Source organism: Eriocheir sinensis, unplaced genomic scaffold (assembly GCF_024679095.1).
Source record: "Eriocheir sinensis breed Jianghai 21 unplaced genomic scaffold, ASM2467909v1 Scaffold110, whole genome shotgun sequence".
Lineage (NCBI taxonomy): Eukaryota > Metazoa > Arthropoda > Malacostraca > Decapoda > Varunidae > Eriocheir > Eriocheir sinensis.
In genome coordinates this window covers 144421-164835 of record NW_026110408.1, presented here as the reverse complement: position 1 = coordinate 164835, position 20415 = coordinate 144421, and the positions used below count along the sequence as shown (strand labels likewise).

The 20415-nt window shown below is 41.2% G+C and overlaps 1 protein-coding gene across 1 annotated transcript; it reads left to right on the top strand.

Moving 5' to 3' along the window:
* The first annotated feature begins 330 nt into the window (after window positions 1-330).
* Window positions 331-5107, top strand: LOC126989222 (uncharacterized). Its single transcript, XM_050847858.1, has 4 exons — window positions 331-1168; window positions 1290-1424; window positions 1720-2774; window positions 5069-5107. Exons 1-4 carry the CDS (start codon window positions 1135-1137, stop codon window positions 5105-5107), a joined length of 1263 nt encoding a protein of 420 aa, XP_050703815.1. The 5' UTR covers window positions 331-1134.
* Window positions 5108-20415: the final 15308 nt, after the last annotated feature.

The window sequence follows — 20415 nt, the reverse complement described above, 5'->3', positions numbered from 1 at the left end:
TGTTTGATGTTCTCCTATCTACCAAACTCGTGTCTTGTGTTTCCGCTGATCCGAGACGGCAGGTTACAATGAGAGAAAAAAATAATCTGAAGCCAGGCTTCATTCACAGATTCATTGTCTCATTGCTAGTATAATAATTCATTGGGAGGGATTGTGGGAGTGTGAACACGGCCTCAGTCTCGCCCTCTCCAGCCATGTACAACGAACCAACTCTCGGATTTCCCGTATGTAAGTATTTTCATTGTTTGTATTATGTTATCTTTTTTGATATATACTATCATTGTATGCGTATATAGGTATACTTGTTGTGATTATTTATAGGGTGTGTGTCATGGTATGTACATATGGTGGTGTATCGGTGATATAAATCATACGTTAAAGAGCAGTGATTCCAAACCTTGGTGGAACCCCTCCCATGAATTTTCATTTTCCAAGGCACCCTTGTTAATAGTGTTCTAATGCAAGATATGATCGTCTGTTTTTTTTAAAGTTATTAAGCAATGTATACTGAGTTTGGAATTCAAGATTGCATCAAATGAGCTAATATGATAGACTTGGTGAAAAGTCATACTGTAATAGCACAGGATTATTTTACGATTTTTTGGAGAACCCTTGGTGATGGTCGCCGGAAGCCCCCAGGGTTCTACGAGCTCCTAGTTGGTGATCTAAGTTATAGAGTGTTGATTGTCTGTGTTTTTATTATTAAACTGTTTTTTTTGTGGCTGCACTGTGTGGCTGCTTGGTGCTGTGACGGCCAGGATAACAGTACCTGGGTTTGCACCAAACGAGAGGGAAGGCTCGCTATGAGGCTCTGCTCATAGGGGTCGTGCAAGCAACGTCGTGGTTAACTGCATGGTGTGGTGTAGTCAACTGACGTGTCAAACGCATAAGCCGGAGTAGTTATGCAAAGCGTAAGTGGTAGTTCCCATTTTGTTTTGCTTAATATATTATCATCTACTTACTTTGTTTTTGCTTGTTAGTTATTGTTTGACGGCAACATTATTGACACATACGTGGAGCACTTCAAATCAAGGTATATCCACAACTTTCTATGTACGTACTACCCTAACACCATTCGATGAACTTTTCAGAGAACATGTGTATGATTTCTTTGGAAATCTAAAAACATGGTTTATGACGATGGATGAGGGCGATGTAATATCAGGAGGTTAGTGGTTTCATTTTGCTAATTTAGAAGAATCAAATTCTGAGTATTTTTTATACTTTTTTTTATTACTGTTACTAGTTTGAAATGCCGATGTTAAAAGGTTCTTTATCATAACTTTTAGGTGATGATTTGTCTGGTGATCTCAGCACAGACAAGATTGCATCAAATAGTCAAGACCATCCAGCAATCCAGTCACTGTCGTCAGGTCAGGAAAGCAATGAATTATCAGACAATCAAAACACTAAATCTGCGCCTGGTAAGTCATTTAACTCGCTGCACACTTTTCTTGCAAAATGCTTTATATTGTGATACACTATACATGTAAAACTATTGTTGTTGGGGTTCCCTGCATGAAACATGTTTTTTGGTGTAAGGATGCAGGGGGTGAATAACGGGTACAGTGAGTTTTTCAAACTTTAAAGCACTTTATTATTATGAAAACCAAGCACCAGTTATATTACAATATAATTAGAAATTGTGACAGTTGATAACAAATATAATTGAAAACAGAGTGACTGTGGCCTGATAAGGGTACTGTTGTGACTTTTCAGATGAAATGCTGTGTTCCTTACACATCAAGAGCAGTGATAAGTATCAAGATTTTGGTAGAGTCATTTGCTTCAAAGATGACAAGTTGGCAAAATGCAAGGAAATATTAATGCTACGAAAACAAAAAAACTTGAAATATGCTGACATATCCCTGCCAACTGTAGTAGACAGTATCCATGGTTATCACCACAAGTGCTATAGGAAATTTACAGCATTACCAAAGGCTCACAGATCTGCAACCAAACCTTCGTGTCACATGAGCCAAGAAAATCCTTCATGTCACATGAGCCAAGAAAAACAATCACTAAGCTTGAACGAATCGGCAGCAACATCGAAAGAGGGCACATGTGATTTCCAGCCGATGTGCTTGTTTTGTGGATCGGCTAGAAAAAAAAATAAAAACGTGGAGCAAAAATTAGTTTCAGCTGAGACAGCCCAGTTTGCTGGAAACATTCAAGAATATGCTGAAATGAAAGGGGATGAAAAATTGTTAACACAGATAAGAGACCAGGATTTTGTTGCAAAAGGATTGAGGTACCACGCCAACTGTCGCTCACTGTACCAGAGTCAAGCAAGGGCAATGTCCAAAAATGGAAATCAACCAAGGACAGGGTACATAAGCAGAGAGAAAGAAGTTCATAGAGAGGCTTTTGACTCATTGATATCTTACATTGAACAGAATGTAATTGAGAAGCGCGAGGTGCATTTGTTAACTGACCTGAACACCTATTATACAGCCACTGTTCATGAAATAGGTGGTGAGGACTTTCAACATGCAACCCCAACAGCACAAAAGCTGGATGAAAAATTAACCAAACATTTTGGTGAGAGGATCGTGGTTCAAAAGGGAAACACAAAACGTGGAAGTATTGTCCATTCGTCTGAGATGTCAAAAGAAGAAGCACTTGCTTTCAAATTTGATAAACTCATGGATATTAAAATGAAAATCAGAGATGCAGCATTGGTACTTCGTGAAGCCATCATGAAAGCCCCACAAAAGCAAATACCTTCAAGTCCGACCATGCAAGATATAATTGGTGGGAAGTTGATGTCCCGAGTTAGTCCAAGACTTCTTCAAATACTTAGTTGGTGGTCCAGACTCAAGAATATGGAAACAACCAGGAAAACAGCGGCGAATCAGGGCTATTAGTCAGGATGCAGTATTTTCTGCAACATCTGGTAAGAAAAAACCAGGAAAGCATCTGATTACAGCTCTGGCTATGAAGAGCATGACTGGGTGTAGAAAAGTAATAGAAGTGCTGAACAGAATGGGTCATTGTGCCAGTTACCATACGGCTGAAGAAATAGAAACTGAACTAACATTTTCGGTCAAAAATAATGACAACGAAATGCCGTTTGGTATGCACTCAGGAAATGAATATGGAACTGGAGTAGCCTGGGACAACTTTGATCGATTTGTTGAAACTATGAGCGGCAAGGACACACTTCATGATACAGTTGCCATAGCGTACCAGCTCGTTGAAGCTAAAGCCTCAGCCCAAAAGCCAGAGTCAGATAGAATTCACCATGAGAATATTACTGAAACAAAAACAAAAGCATCCCTGCCAACAATTGGAGTCGGCCTAAGCAAGAAAAGGCGGCATTCCTATGAAACTGAAAGCTCTGAAATTCAGCCTTATCATAAAAAACCACGCCTAGAAAACGCCGGGTTACTGGCTGCCGATGATATCAGACTTCTGACAAGTGAGGAAAATGTTGACTTAGGGTCATGGAAGAAAGATGTTCTCTGGATGTTGGATGTGGCAAAATCCAAATACACCAATGTGGGCAGGATGGAATGCAGAGAGTTTATGACTGTAGAAAACAGATGAAAGTTTGGTATTTGCCAAATAAACCAATCACCCACATCAAATGCTGTCGTTGTTGAAACAATGAAAAGGTCACAGAAATTAGCAGAGGAGTCCAACAAGTCTTGCATGGTTGTCACCTACGACCTAGCCATAGCAAAAATAGCTTTGCAAATACAAGCCCAGGAAAAGCCGGTATTTGACAATCTCTTCATTTCACTTGGGTCATTCCATGTGGAGAAAGCATATTTTTGTGTCATTGGGAAGCTGATCGCTGAATCTGGTGCCCCGCACATATTGAATGAGTGCGGTGCACTAGCAGTGGGCTCTATAAACGGATTTATCAAAGGAAAGCATTACAACCGCTGCAAGAGAATACACGAACTGCTAGCGGTTTCTCTGGAAATACTCTTTTTTGAATGGTTTCAAAAAAGCCAAAACAACCCTGACATAGTACCAGTGCTTCAGAATGAGCTAAAATGCATCAGTGATTCTCCAGATATCAACAAATACCAACATTCAAAGGAAGGAAACGACATATTGGAAAGATACAGAGACTTCTATGAAAAAACACTGGCCGGGGACAATGGAAAACTGCACAGTTTTGGTGTAGCTACATCAGCCTGATGCACCTGTACCACAGATACAGCCGCAGTGTCAGAACCGGAGACTTGGAGGGGTACACAAACACATTGCTGCAAATGGCAAACTATTTCTTCGCCTTGAACCATCACAACTATGCCCGCTGGACAGTAAAGTATCACGATAATCTACTGAAGCTTAAAGAAACACATCCAGAAATCTATGAAGAATTCAAAGACGGACTGTTTTCTGTTAAGAGAACCAAGAAGCCATTCTCTGGAAGTCCAATTGATCTGACATTGGAGCAAACTATAAACAAGGATGCTGCCAGCCAGCGGATTGGAATTGCAATGACAAACTCCATATCTGCAAGGCAAAGATGGGCCGAATCTCATTTCATTCGGACATCCATTCTGTCACATGTATTTCAAGAAGCTGGCATAAAAAAAGAAGATGTAACACATGGGCTGAAGAAGCATGCAATTAGGAAGGACAACAAAACAGTCAAGGACATAATCTACATGATAAAAGAAACAATGAATCCATTCACTGAAGACATAGACTCCAAACATCTGTACAATATTGGGACTGGAAAAACTGCTCCAGAGGAAGTAGAAAGCTTTCTCCTCAATGTCAGGGAAGCAGGTGAAGTCCAGAGAAAGAAGTTCATGAATGAGTGCCGCCAAGAGCCTGGAAGGTTTCTAGCAAAGATTACTCGGCAAGAGGTGTCAACATTTGCAACTGCAGGAACAAAATCAAAGAAAACAGATGTAAAAGAGTGGCAGCATGTATGGTCCGTGACTTGTTTGGTAGCATTCTGTATGCTTCAGTAGAGAAACGCATCGACTTAGCAGAAGTGCTAAAATATCCTCTGACACCTGTACCATTATCACTCTGTCATGTGGATGGTACAATGCTGAAAACACCAAAATCGGCTCTGATGCAATATCTTGAGAACAAGGTGAAATCAAACTCTCCGAACACATCGATGTCACCATAATCGATGCATCATTTTACTTCCATCTATTGCCAGGTGCAGCCCTTCCCACGAAATTTGGTGGATATCATCACACATTTTACGGAAAATCATGGCATCAGAAGGCGATGAAATTCACTTCGTGTCTGATAAATGGCTAAGTCCATCAATCAAAGACTGTGAAAGAGCTGCAAGGGATGGATCTGTTGATTCATTCAAAATAACAGGTGGCAATAAGAAAAGACCAGCCAATTGGATGAGTGCTTTACGCAACGCAGGATTTAAAGAATCTCTGGTCAAGTACTTGGTTGCTAGTTGGTCAGATGATTGCAATGTGAAACACTTGGGAACCAAAACCTTGTATGCAAATGATGGCGACACCTGCTACAAATATGTGGTGGAAGGAATTCGGTCATGAAATCAGAAGAATCAAGATACAGCAATGACCACGAAGAAGCAGACGCAAGAATGTTCTTCCATGTGCACAAGATAACTGGACAGAAAAACATAGTGATAAGAACGAATGACACTGACTGCTTAGTTATTGGTCTTGGATCTCAGTCAAACTTCTGTAATCACAAGGTTTGGATAGATGCAGGACTAGTCTCAAACAATACACGAAGGTACATCGACATGACCAAGCTTGCAGCAAACCTAGGCGAGTCATTGTGTTCAGCGATGCCCGCATACCATGCATTCACTGGCTGCGACTACACTGCAGCATTTTCCCGAAAAGGAAAAGTTCGCCACTAAAGATCTTGGAGAAGAACGCCAAGTTCCATAACTCTTTAACAGACTTATGTAAGTAACAAACAATATCAGATGAAACTTTTTCATCAATTGAGAAGTTCACAGCTGAAATGTACGGTAAAAGGAAAAGTCAATTCATCAATGATATACGATTGGAATTATTCCTAGAACGGTACAAACCTTCTGGTAAATTGGATGAAGCGCGCATCAGCTGTTTGAAAAAAATGGACGAAAGCACCCTCCCACCGTGTCACAATGTCCTGAAGCAGAAAATAAAGAGAGTACACCTCATAGCTAACAGGTGGAATTCTGTTGACCTTGCTACTCAGAGTCCTATCTCGCCAACAGAGTCTGGATGGACTTTGGGATATGATAGTTACCAGATTCTTTGGACAGAAGGTGACTTGTACCCCAAGACAATCGACGTGCTGCAGAATGACAAGGATGGCTCCGATGATGAAGATATTAATGACTGCACAGGTATGTACTTACTTTTAATGAATAATCGCAATATTAATCTATTTCATTATTACTGCTGTGTTAATTATGGCAGATAATTGAAGGCCATAGATAAACCCATGTTTCAGGATTGAACGTATAAGAAACTATAAAACAATCCAGAATTACAAATAACTCGTTAAAGTTACTTCACATATTAGCAAAAGTAGCATCCTCGGTTGATTTCAGTTAAAATAAAATTTTCTTCCAGATGACTTGGCAATGGAAAGTGACACTGATGCAGATGATACTACTGACGATGAAACTGAAAACAGCGAGTGACTGTAAAGACCAATGAATACACATTAACATATTGAGAAACAATATACTCTTGAAAAAATATATGTAAAATGTCTTCCATACTCTATGCTATACTATATGCATCAGGTATTTCCAACGAATGCTAGTTTTTATGTCTGCCTTAGTTATGCTCCTTCTACCTATAGTAGAAATCTGAAACCTCTAGGAACAGGTTTTTTTTGTTGTTATCCTTAGGAACAAAGATATGCAAATTTGGGGGGTCAGCTCACCCTAACTCACCCCCCTTAAATCCTTAAATCAAGCCAGTTTAAATGTCAGCATCAGTTTAACTATTTATTCTACCTATGGTAGAAATCTGAAAGTTGTAGGAACAGGTTTTTTTGTTGTTGTTGTTATCCTTAGGAACAAAGAGATGTAAGTTTTTGGGGGTCAGCTGACATTAACTTACCACCCTTTAATCATGTCAGTTTATATGTAAATATTAGTTAAACTATTTTCTCTACCTATGGTAAAAATCTGAATGTTGTACGAACAGTTTTTGTTGTTGTTGTTGTTATCCTTAGGAACAAAGAGATGTAAATTTTGGGGGTCAGCTGACACTAACTTACCACCCTTTAATCATGTCAGTTAATATGTCAATATTAGTTAAGCTACTTATTCTACCTATGGTAGAAATCTGAATGTTGTACGAACAATTTATTTTATTTTACCCCTAGGAACTAAATGGGACACATTTTGGGGGTCAGCTGACTCCATCTTACCACCAGAAAAATAAGTCAGTTTTTACTCCAACATTACTTTTGTTACTTAAAGTAACTATATAATAAATATAAAAACTGTAACTCATAGTTGTCTTTTTTTACCTCACGGGGTCAAAATGGGCAAAATTTGGAGGTCAGCTGACCACATCTTACCACCTGATAATGTTGTCAGTTTTAGTCTCATTATCAATTTGGACAGATTAACTCTGTGCTACTGCATTTTGGTACGTGTAGCTCTTGGGGTAAGACATTTTTACCCCAAGGGCCAAAATCAGACTAAATTTGGAGGGCAGCTGACCCCCTTTTACCACCGAGAAATAGTGTCAGTTATTAGTAGATTCATATCTACTGCATTTTATCATTATACTGAGTGAATATGATTCGTGTAGCTTTTGGGGTAAAATCCAACACTTTTAGGGTCTTTTTAAGGGCAGCTGACCCCTTCATCCCCCTTAAATATTCTGTGAGTTATATCGCCATATTATTAAGAATAAATACATAGTTTTATATACAAAGTTTGAAGTGTATAGTTTGAAAAGTAAAATCAACCTCAAAAAGGGGTATTTTGGCACCCCCTGGGGGCAACACCCACCCGAGTTGAAGCAGCTGACAAACCTTTTTCAATTGTCGGTGATAAACTTAACCAAGTTAGAGCATTACATCTTCTGGGCTCGTTGGGGTAAAATCACCCGTAGCTAGCTCTCGGACTACTACCCATGCTGAATATAAGGGAATTCTCACATGCTTGATGTTAATTCTCTCCAGTTCTTCTTGAACTTCTTTGGATTGTAGGGAGTTTTCTAAAATGTTGCCACCTTTTAAGAAGGCTTTGGCATTATCACTGCACAGGTAATGGGGAATAGAATATAGGTTACAAAATCTATGAAAGGCTAACAGAAAATTCTTTGTGGACATGTCAGGTAATAATTCAAAGTGAACAGCTCTAATATTAAGACAAGTGAATACCAAAACCTAAATCTTGACTGACTGATCACTAAGTTCATCTTTGACCCATAAATGGCCAGTATAATCTACCCCGACGTGTTGAAAAGGTTTATTTAGGTTCATGTGATGCTTAGGCATATCTGTGAATTTTGGGTACTTAAATGCCACGGCATTATACTTTTTACATACATTACAAGAGCTTAGTGTGCTCTTGACTGCCATCCTACCCTTAGGGATCCAGTACCCTTGTTCCCTTAAATGATTGAAGGTAGTTCCAATGCCTAAATGTTGCATTTTGTTATGACAGTCATTTATTATCAATGTAGTTAACCTGTGCTCCTTAGGGAGTAACACAGGGTGATTTATGTCATACTTGAAGTATTGACACTTACTTATCCTGCCTTTGGACCTCATAATGCCTCTTTCATCAAGAAATAAGTTGAGGTTAGATACCAGAAGAGGAATATTTTTTTCATTTGCATTATTTGGATTGTTCAAGAAATTCAGTTTATTCTGGAAACACTCAGTTTGAGCCACCTTTACCCAATACTCTAAGGCTTTCTTTTTAGGATCACAATCCTTTATTTTATTTAGAAATTTATATAGGTAAGCTGTGCACCTCAACAAGCCCTCAAAGGAAGAGTATTTATTTATATTTATTACTCCTGTATTTACTTTAGGCGGTTGAGAGGTACAAGCAGTGCATATTTTGCCTTTTTGAGAAGGCGCTGTGCTCAACAAAGGGTATTGAGGCCACAGTTGGTAATCATTAGTAAGCCACTGTGGTCCCTCCAGCCAGAACTTCATTTTATCCAGATATTTACTATAAGATAACCCTTTGGTTAGCATATCTGCTGGGTTCTCTTCAGTATGTACATAGTGGTATGCTACAGGTAACTTGAATTTCTTATTTATTTCAGTCTTCAGGCCATCAGCTTCTAACACTCTATTTTTCAAGAAATGGATTTTACTTTAGTATCCTTAGTTAAAGCCAATTTAGCACCACCTGAGCATCCACACAGATATTTATAAATTGAATTTGGATGTGTTGATAAGCCTCTAAAATTGTAGGTAAGCATTTGAAAGCTAATATCACACCCATAAGCTCTAGAGTGGGGATGCTGTGTTCATTTCTCTTGTTTAATGGAGCTACCTTAGACTTAGAGCAGTGATTCCCAACCGGTGTGCCGCGGCACCAAGGGGTGCCGTGAGATCTTTTGAGGGTGCCGCCAAAATTCAGGGGAAAAAATTGCATTAACTTCACTCTCTCTGCTTCTGCTGCTGCTGCACAATTTAGCGATCGAATTTTCAACTTAGCTACTTTTCATTGAATTTGTATAATAATTTGTACTTATGGAAAATTACAATCCAGGAGAACAATACTAATTATATGATTTTGCTGTGTAATAATTGTACGGACACTGGAGAGAACAGCTTGGCGGGAGAGTGGGAGGGAGGGAGGGGAGTGAGGGTTGTAGACTGACGCGTATATATCTATGTATAAGGTGTTGTTACATCGATGCAAAATGTCGAAATGAAAAAAATATATATAATAAAAAAACAACGGAGATTTTAAATATGTATTTCCTTATAAGGGTGCCGGGAAGTTTTGAAAGGCTTGCCAAGGGTGCCGCAAACTAGAAAAGGTTGGGAACCACTGACTTAGAGTGTAGGTATGTACTTCTACCCTCTCCATCTAGAGCGTAGGCAACAAAGCCATACGCTTCAGCGGAACTGTCACAAAAAATATGTAGCCCATATGTGTTTAGCTCATTTAGAGCTTGTCTAGGAAATGACACTTCTCACAGTATCTCCAAGTCTCTACTTAATTTTTTCGTCTCAGTACAGATCTCTTCAGGAAGGGGTTCGTCCCAGCCTCCTTCTAGTTTCCATATTGTTCTCATTAATAATTTTCCTCTTATGGTTACAGGTAGAGCCAAATTCAAAGGATCAAATAGTATGGAAGTTTGAGAAAGGACTTGTCTTTTTGTGTTTGCCTCTGGATTTATTTTCCATGGAGCTAAGCTCAGGGAATCCTGCTGAACATTATATCAGTACCCTAGCACCTTTTCTTCTTCGCTGGAGTGTTCTACTAATCTTCCATCACTTTCCATCTGTTCTCTCAATTCAGTTGAATTGGAATTCCAAGATCTTAAGGTAAATCTGCCTGCCTTCAATCTCTCACATGGCAGATTATATAATTCCTTCATTTCTTTAATTTCATTTCCTGTTACCAATAGATTATCTACATGAAAATTATTTGCCAATATTTAGCCTAAATTTGTCATCAGGAAATGAACTTGCATGATGTTTCATCACATAGTGCAAGATGAATGGGGAAGAGGTGAACCCAAACACTATGGCCTTGAACCTGTAGGTGACCAATTTGTTACCTTTTGCCCCTTTTCCAAAAGAAGCATAACCTATTTTGGTCTACTTCATTTTTTAATTTAATCATTAAAAAGGCTTGTTTTACATCACTGAGCATGACTGATTTATTGGTGCGAAAATAGAAAAAGTAATTGAAGAATGTTATTCATTAAATCCACACCTGGGTAGGCAGCCTCATTAAGAGAAGGTAATTCCTTCTTGGTTTTTAAAGAACAATTGAACACAGGCCTTATTTTAGTTGTTACTTGTTCTTCCATTTTGATGACAGGTCTATGAGGTATCCAAATCTTCTGATGGTACTGAGAAGGGTTTACTTCAATTTCTTCACTTATGCCGTCAGCCAGCTGTTGGTCAAATACAGCTTGATACTTTTCTAGTAACCCCTTTCTTTTTAAGTGGTCCAGAGTCCGGTCCAACACGTTAAGTGCAACAGAATGATTTGAAGGAACAGAATCTATTTTCTCTGAATACCATGGCATCTCAATATTATAATGACCCTCTTTGAAAGTAATACCATCTTCAAACTGCTTTATTTGTTCGCTTTCTAGGGACACTAGGTCTTGATCAGTGGTTTTAATTCCTATGGACTCGAGGCTAAAGAGACGTTCCAGTCCATTGTCCACTTCTGTGTCCTCTAGAAGGTGTTCAAGTGGATTGAAATATGATTTTATAGGGTCCAAAACGGCATTAACCATTGTTTTAGTTTTGTTGCATAGGTTTTTCTCATCCTTTTTTGTTAGGAGACGCATAACAAATTGCTGTTCTGCTGGACTTAAAAAGTTAAATACTTTTCGAATGGGAGCTACTTTGTTGTGCATAACTAAACATTTACCTCCTAATTTCTCTTGCCAGGACACTGATGCCATAGACTGTAGAATGTCAATGCCTAGCAACATTTAAACTTGGATAGTTTCATGGTTCTTGGCCTCACAGAAGTGTTCATCCAACAATTTTATGTTATTTTCCTTGAATTTGCAAATGACTGCGTTCATCCCTGGAACGTAAAAATTAATATCCAAGGTCTTGTCCACCAATAAGGGAGCAAAAGTGAATCGATCTTCTAATTTAATCCCTGTAGCCGTTTGTTTGAAGCTTTTTGTTTCTGCACCAATGTAGGTTCCAACATCGCAATCCAGGGAAAACAATTTATTCACATCTGGGCAAAGGTCTTTGGCAGCGGTTTCCGAAATATATGATCTTTGGCTTCCGGTATCAACAAGGCACCTAACCTTTCTACTCTTTCTGCCATTCTTTAAAGTTAAAGTCATTGTTGGCAGCAAATGGCAAGAGTCGAAACTTCTTTGTGCCAGGCACAAGCTTATATTTGTCTTAAGTTGAGGTTTAGCCTTATCTTTCTTGTCGGCCGAGGGACACAAGGGTGTAATATGTTCTTTGGACCGACAGACTCTGCATTGGTATCTAAGTTTACCCTGTTTGCCATAAAAGTTGTTCTCATCGTGCCCCGAACCAGCACACCTGGTACACATAGATAATTCTTTTAGTCAGGCAATTTTGGCCTCCAAGTTGGTAAAGTTCGAGCATTGGCCCAAAGAATGCCCACCAGCCCCACATAACTTACAAGTTAATTCTGTGGAGAAGGATTTGTAATTCTGGAGTGTACCCTTTGGGGCTTGGTTTTCTCTGGCCTTCATTGGCGGTTTGTTTTCAACTGAGGAAGGCTTATTGTTGCCTTTATTAAAATTCTTAGGAGTAGGTAGGAAGACACCTACCGAACGGCCGTGAGCTACTCCCGGTGAGGATATATGGGAAGCGAGGAGGGTGCTGAAGCCCTTCAAAGACCCTTCCCATGTCTTCACTAACCGTTTCTCTTTTGTCTCATCAACACCAGAGAGCAGTTCAGCATGCTCTCTAAAGACAGTTCCTCTCTCTTTCTACACCACACTACATTCACACAACACCTTTTCCCAAAATTCAAAATTCAAAATGGCTAACCAAAACACTGCCTCGGAGTCCCCGCCTGAGGGGGGGGACCACAAATTCCCCCAGGGAGGACTCCCCTTCTGGCTGCCGACTTGAGAGGTGTCCTGATAACTCCTCGAACCTCCTCCTTATCAATTTCTGCAACATTCGCGGTCTTCGTTCTAATTTTCATTCTGTGGAACACCATCTCTCCTCCTCTAAACCCCACCTTCTCTTCCTCACCGAAACACAGGTTTCTGAGGCTACTGACAGCAACCTCTACTCTGTTCCCTCCTACTATCTCTATCCTAAATTTCAATCCAAAGCTGGATGTTGCGCCTACGTGCGCAACGACATCACTTGCTCTCGTGCCCACGACCTTGACTCTTCTGAATTTTCCACCATCTGGCTAAGACTTCATTGTCATTCTATTACTAAATACATATGTGCTGTTTATCTCACCTAACTCTACTAACTATGTAAAATTCTTTGACTATTTGAACTCTAAAGTGGAGCACATCTTGACTCACTCTCCCTTTGCTGAAATCTCCATCTTGGGAGATTTCAATGTTCACCACCAGCTTTGGCTTTCATCCTCCTTCACTGACCAGCCTGGTGAACAAACCTACAACTTTGCTCTCCTCAACGACCTAGAGCAGTTGGTTCAGCACCCTACTCGTATTCCCGACCGTCTTGGAGACAGGCCCAACATTCTAGACCTCTTCCTTACCTCTAATCCTTCTGCTTACTCTGTCAAACTGTTCTCTCCGTTGGGCTCCTCCGATCATAACCTTATTTCTGTATCCTGTCCTATCGCTCCTGTACATCCTCTGGACCCGCCGAAGAGGCGATGCTTCTGGCATTTTGCTTCAGCTCGGTGGGACGACCTGAAGATGTACTTTTTCGATTTCCCGTGGAATGATTACTGCTTCCAGGAGAGAGACCTCTCTGTGTGTGCTCAGCGCATCACAGAGGTGATTGTCTCTGGAATGGAGGCATACATTCCACGTACTTTCTCTACTCCTCATGCTAAAAAGCCTTGGTTTAATCACGCTTGTTCTCGTGCTATAAATGATAGAGAGGCAGCTCACAAAAGGTTCCAGAGCCTTCGAACTCACACTAACTTTGACCTTTACATTTCTGCCCGGAATCGTGCCAAATCTATTCTCCGACTTACCAAAACTTATTTTATTAATAGAAAATGTCAACACCTTGCTTCTTCTAATTTTTCCCGTGACTTCTGGCATCTAGCCAAAAAATCTCCTCCAATTTCACTTCTTCCTCTTTCCCTCCTCTCCTTAACCCTGACGGCAGCAACGCCGTCTCATCTATCTCTAAGGCTGAATTCTTCGCTCAAACTTTCTGTCAGAACTCCACCCTGGACGATTCTGGGCATATTCCTCCTATTCATTCCCCCTCTGACTCCTTTATCTCTGTTATTAAAATTCTTCATAATGATGTTTTCTTTGCCCTCTCCGGCCTCAACTCTCAGAAGGCTTATGGACCTGATGGAGTGCCTCCTATTGCCCTTAAAAACTGTGCTTCCGTGCTGACACCCTGCCTGGTCAAACTCTTTTGTCTCTGCCTATCAACATCTACCTTTCCTTCCTGCTGGAAGTACGCCTTTGTACAGCCTGTGCCTAAGAAGGGTGACCGTTCCAATCCCTCAAACTACCGCCCTATAGCTTTACTTTCATGTCTATCTAAAGCTTTTGAATCAATCCTTAACCGGAAGATTCAAAAGCACCTTTCCACTTCTAACCTTCTATCTGATCGACAGTATGGGTTCCGCAAGGGGCGTTCTACTGGCGATCTTCTTGCTCTCTTAACTGACTCTTGGTCATCCTCTCTTAGCCGTTTCGGTGAAACTTTCTCTGTTGCGCTAGACATATCGAAAGCCTTCGATAGAGTCTGGCACCAGTGTTTGCTTTCTAAACTACCCTCTTTCGGAATCTATCCCTCTCTCTGTTCCTTTATCTCCAGTTTCCTTTCCGGCCGTTCTATCTCTGTGGTGGTAGACGGTCACTGCTCTTCCCCTAAATCTATCAACAGTGACGTTCCACAGGGCACTGTCCTATCACCCACTCTCTTCCTGTTATTCATCAATGATCTTCTTTCCATAACAAACCGTCCTGTCCACTCATACGCCGACGACTCCACTCTGCATTATTCAACTTCTTTCAATAGAAGACCATCACATCAGGAAGTACACGACTCCAGACTGGAGGCTGCAGAACGCTTAACCTCTGACCTTGCTATCATTTCCGATTGGGGCAGAAGGAACCTTGTGTCCTTCAATGCCTCAAAAACTCAATTTCTCCACCTATCAACTCGACACAATCTTCCAAACACCTATCCCTTATCCTTCGACAACACTCAGCTGTCACCTTCTTTAACGCTAAACATCCTCGGTCTATCCTTAACTCAAAATCTCAACTGGAAACTTCATATCTCCTCTCTTACTAAATCAGCTTCCTCGAGGTTGGGCGTTCTCTATCGTCTCCGCCAATTCTTCTCCCCCGCGCAATTGCTATCCATATACAGGGGCCTTGTCCGCCCTCATATGGAGTATGCGTCTCACGTGTGGGGGGGCTCCACTCACACAGCTCTTCTGGACAGAGTGGAGTCTAAGGCTCTTCGTCTCATCAGCTCTCCTCCTCCTACTGATAGTCTTCTACCTCTTAAATTCCGCCGCGATGTTGCCTCTCTTTCTATCTTCTAACGATATTTCCACGCTGACTGCTCTTCTGAACTTGCTAACTGCATGCCTCCCCCCCTCCCGCGGCCCCGCTGCACACGACTTTCTACTCATGCTCATCCCTACACTGTCCAAACCCCTTATGCAAGAGTTAACCAGCATCTTCACTCTTTTATCCCTCATGCTGGTAAACTCTGGAACAATCTTCCTTCATCTGTATATCCTTCTGCCTACGACTTGAACTCTTTCAAGAGGAGGGTATCAGGACACCTCTCCTCCCGAAATTGATCTTTCTTTCGGCCACCTCTTTTAATTCTTTTTTGGGAGCAGCGAGTAGCGGGCTTTTTTTAATTTTTTTTTATTATTGTTTTCTTTTGTGTGCCCTTGAGCTGCCGCCTTTGTTGTAAAAAAAAGAAAAAAAGTTTTACTCAGAGTGGTGAGAACTCTGTGATAATTTTCAAAGATTTCAGTTATGGTGGGATAACTCTTGGATAGAAGATGAATGAATTCCCTTTTTACTGTTGCTGGCAGTTTGTCAAAGATGATGTGGCTGATAAGAGAATGACCAGCTGAGTCTGGTTCCAGAAAGTTAAAGCCATGTGTCTTTAACTCGGCTAAATAGGCCCTTATCTCATTTATGAAAATCTTGGTGGAAGTATATTCAGGGTCAAACGAAGAGCTAGGATAAGATTTCATTATATTCTTGTAAGTTTCATCAATAATGAATTCTTTGTCTAAAAATTCTTTCTCCAGCATTTGGATGGCTGTTTTGTAATTAGCATCCGTTATGGATAAATGTTTCACTACTGAGAGAGCATAATCTCTCAAATAGCCAATTAAATAGGCTAGTTTGGTAGCATCAGTCAGATGCTTTCTTGTCCCAATCACATTATTAAATTGGTTTAAAAAGGTATTAAAAGTAAACTTGTACTTCTCCTTTCCCGAAAATGTTCCACAATTCAATGGAGGAGGCTTACCTTCACTAAAATTCATCTGTGACATAAACTGCATAAAATTCTGTGAAGTAATATCACTTTGGGCACCTCTTAAATCCTGATCCTTATTTAGCTCAACATACTGATCTAGTTCTATTTCAATCTGTAGTGAGAAATTCATTTGATCTTCCAACTCTGAGGCATAGTAAGTTTCATCCTTACTTTCAAGGTCTGTTTGATCCATTACTTTATTTATTCTGTCATCATAATGTTTCACTTGTACCATTTCTAATTCTATTTTATTAGTCAAGCTCTTACTTAGGGAGGGTGTCAAGGAATCTGTTTTGAGTTAATTCTTTCAATTGTTTAAGAAGGAGTGTTATTTTTCTTTTAAAGATTCCCCTGCTCCTTTTCAGGGTCTTAATTATCTCTTGGGGAACAGAGTCTTTAACTACTCCTTGGGTGGCTGCTTCGTTAAAGTTCATTAAAGCTCACTATTCTCAACCTCAGACCGTAGACGTGGGAGCGGCAGTAGTAATACAAGATGATGAGGACGGCGAGGCTCCTCTCACTGTCTCTTCTAGACAGACAGAGTCAGTGCATGACGTGACGTTGGGAGAAAAGTTAGCCCAGAGGAGAGGGAACAATTAGCATCGTTGCTAGAGGGTTATGCAGAGGTTTTTCTGATAAACCTAGAATTGCTCGGGTACCAGAGTATCGAATCGAGTTGACGAGCCAGGAGCCTGTCAGACAAAGGCCTTACCAGATTCCTTTATGACTGGTAGACGCCGTAAAAGGCGAAATCAGTGAAATGGAGGCCGCGGGTCTCATAGAGAGATCAAATTCCCCCTACTGCAGCCCCATGGTAGTCGTAAGGAAGAAAGAAGGAGGAATTAGGATTTGCGGCGATTATCAAAAGTAAACGCAGTGACGCGCGTAGACGCTGAGCTAATGTCTGATCCTCAAGCCATATTTGCTACTCTGGCTGAATCTAGAATTTTTTTCTAAGATAGACCTGACGAAAGGGTTTTTCCAGATTCCTCCGAGTGAGGAGAATTGTAAGGTGACAGCTTTTAGTACACCTGGGGGCCTGTATCAGTATACCCTTCGGGATGAGCAACTCACCAGCAGCTTTTAACAAAGTCATGCGCGAGGTCATGAGAGGTATGGAAGGAGTGGAGCTTTTCGTGGATGACGTATTAATTCACTCACCCACATTCAGGCAGCATCTAGAGACCCTCAGGTTAGTGTTGGAGCGGCTTTGGCGCTACAACCTGACCATTAAGCCCAGTAAGTGCTTGATTGGGCACGAAAAGGTGCCATTCTTAGGACATGTCATTGGTGAAGGACAGCATGGGTGTCAGATGGATAAAATAGAAAAGGTCAGAAATGCTCCACGTCCTCAGACCAAAACTCAGGTAAAGTCATTCTTGGGGTTAGCTGGATATTACCGGGATTATATCCCCAATAGCGCTGTCATTGCTGCCCCTCTGCATGAATTGTTGAGAAAACATGCACCCAATAAGGTACTATGGACGGGCGCTCAAGAGGAAACCTTCGCGACACTTAAGAGCATGTTATGCAAAGAGCCCATTTTACAGCTGCCTGATTTCAATAAGCAGTTCATTCTGCGTACCGATGCTTCACAGGAGGGCATTGGTGCCGTGTTGATGCAAGAGAGTAATAATCAGGTGTTTCCTATAAGATATTACAGCAGGAAGTTGCATCCAGCTGAGAGAAACTACTCTATGGTAGAAAAAAACTAACTAACTAACTGATGCGTTGGGCGTTGTATCTTCAGCAGTTTCAGTTCACTGTAAAGTACATAAAGGGACAAGCCAATGTTGGGGCGGATTTCTTCTCGCGTCTGGTAGCAGAGTAAGATGATCAAAGTGGACAGGTTAGGTGGCTCGGAGACTTTATATTCGGATCTTGGGACCTCAAGATTCACCTGAGTCGAGGAACCAAGTGACGAAAGTGTTCAGATTAGGTGGTTTGGAGGAGATAGGAGCGGTCAATTCTGTAGGTGGTGGAGTCGTAAATGCAACCCTGGAAAAGCTGGTTTGGCCGAAAGTTTTGCGGCATGCTTAAAAATTAAGTTGCATGGTATGGTGCATGGTGTGATAATGTAGGAAAAATTAGGCAGTTAGCCAGGAATTTATACAATAAGTTACACCATTTTACACCTACCTACAGCTACTCCACATCTGTCCCACCTACACTGGGTATACATACATAACACCATTTACATATTGTGAATAATTGTGGCGAAGTTCGCCAAGCCCGCTCTAAAAGGTACTGGCGCCTCGCTATGGAGTTTTCCCTCTAGTTTGAGTAGTAACATAAATGTTGAAGTTTTTCACTCACAGGCGAACCGTCAATTACCTGAGCAGAGGTTAACTGACATACACCACAGTAAGAGAGGGTGTGTGAAAAAGTGTGAGAATGTACTGTCAGGAACATGCTAATTCTGTAGGTGCAGTTGTAGGGCATGTTACCAGTGTTGGCAGCGTATCACAGTCAAAAACTTTTCTCTGAAGACAAAAGTTTTCTTAAAGGGGGGGCGAAATGTCATGATTTCATTATTCAAGGAATAGCCCGTGGAAAAATACCGCGGGAGTCCCTGCCATTTTGATTGAGAGAGCGGGAAGTAGTCACAGGACAGGCGGGAAAACTATAAGGCGGGAACAACACGCTATTTCAAATCATATTCGTTATTACTGCCAAAGCTGAGCTATGTGAGGGATGCATGACCCACTAATACCTAGTGCATGGTGTTAGGTTATTAATAAATAATAATCCATAGCCGTAGGGCGTTTAGCGTGTGTTACACAGAAAACGAGATGTCACTGTGGCAAGAGCTAGCATCTTAACCGCGGCCGGGGCGCTGAGCATTGTGGGTCTTGCCACTCCCCGCCACCATCTTCCAACCAGACTCCAACGCGACTAGACGCCCTAACCATCCTTCCGTGCCACGTGTCCATCGTGGTGGTTTTCCTGCCTTTGTTGTATCCACAAGTCCAGAGTGACTGTGTGCTGCAGGCGAGGGGAGCCGTTGGAAGGTAAGGAGGGCACGGCGTGTTGCAGAAAGGAACGAGAGGACCGAAGAAGGACTCCAGGGCTCCAGACCACGAGGTAGATCAGGTGTGGCTCCCGCTTCGCCCACCTACAATTAAGTAATCTATTTGCATAGGATGCTTTAAGATAGATAGCTAGGTTGCTGTGTGCCTGGGATTAATGAATTATTTCTTAATTTCCAGCAAGTTTCTTTAAATAAACTTAAGAGCAGGTTTCATCTGGTCTTTGCTTAACCTATGGTAGTGTGACTGGTCATATCTATAAATAATAAGTGACTAGGAGGGGCTGTGAGTCTGAGAACTCTATATTCAGATATTTTGTTTTATATTTTTTATTGCTGAGAATTTATGGGATTTTCGGAAGTCCAGACCTTTCAAGAACCCCACAATAGAAGCAAGCTCAATATTGAGACAAACAATCTAAAAGGGTTTGATTAATAGGGGTGGTTTGAATTAAAAGGGCAATTATAAAAAAAAGAGACCCTTAACTGCACAAGGAGGCAGTCCCGGACCGGCTAGTTGGCCCTCAATTGCCACTAGCTATTTAACTGAACAAAGCGTCGGGCATCCGGGGGTCAACTACTTACTGCCGGTGGTCAAGGGCATATTTCAGGCCACCAAAGATTGCATCCCTGTTGTACGTACCTCACCAAACCAGTTCCTCGCAAGTGAACAACACCCCTGTGATACCGAGGGTGGTCGAGGAGGAAGGGTCGAAGTACCGTTAAGCTACTCATAACACCTGATCTCTGAACCCGTTTGCTAGAACCAACTCGCGATCCCAACTCCCAAACCGAGACAGATCACGTATACGTAAGAAAAACCAAACAGTAACACTTTCATCTTAACTTTATACTGCCTCAGGGGATGAACTAACAAGGCTGTACTTGTTGCTAAATTCAACTGAATCAAGCAAAGAGCAGCTGATGTAGTTACACACTTCATTTGAAAATATGGGCTTCTTTTGGAAATATGTTGTAATACAGTGAATTCACCGTACCCAACGGTTATGTTTCTCGCAAGACACTTAACTCCTCCAGGACAACACCACAAAACCACAACCACTTACCACCAATACAGGGGTGCAGGCTTTCCC

Excerpts from the sequence above, each read along its gene's own strand:
- LOC126989222 (XM_050847858.1), top strand. The coding sequence starts at position 1,135 with ATGACGATGGATGAGGGCGATGTAATATCAGGAG. Across the intron at positions 1,169-1,289 it reads GGGCGATGTAATATCAGGAG|GTGATGATTTGTCTGGTGAT; the intron begins GTTAGTGGTTTC and ends CATAACTTTTAG. Across the intron at positions 1,425-1,719 it reads AAACACTAAATCTGCGCCTG|ATGAAATGCTGTGTTCCTTA; the intron begins GTAAGTCATTTA and ends GTGACTTTTCAG.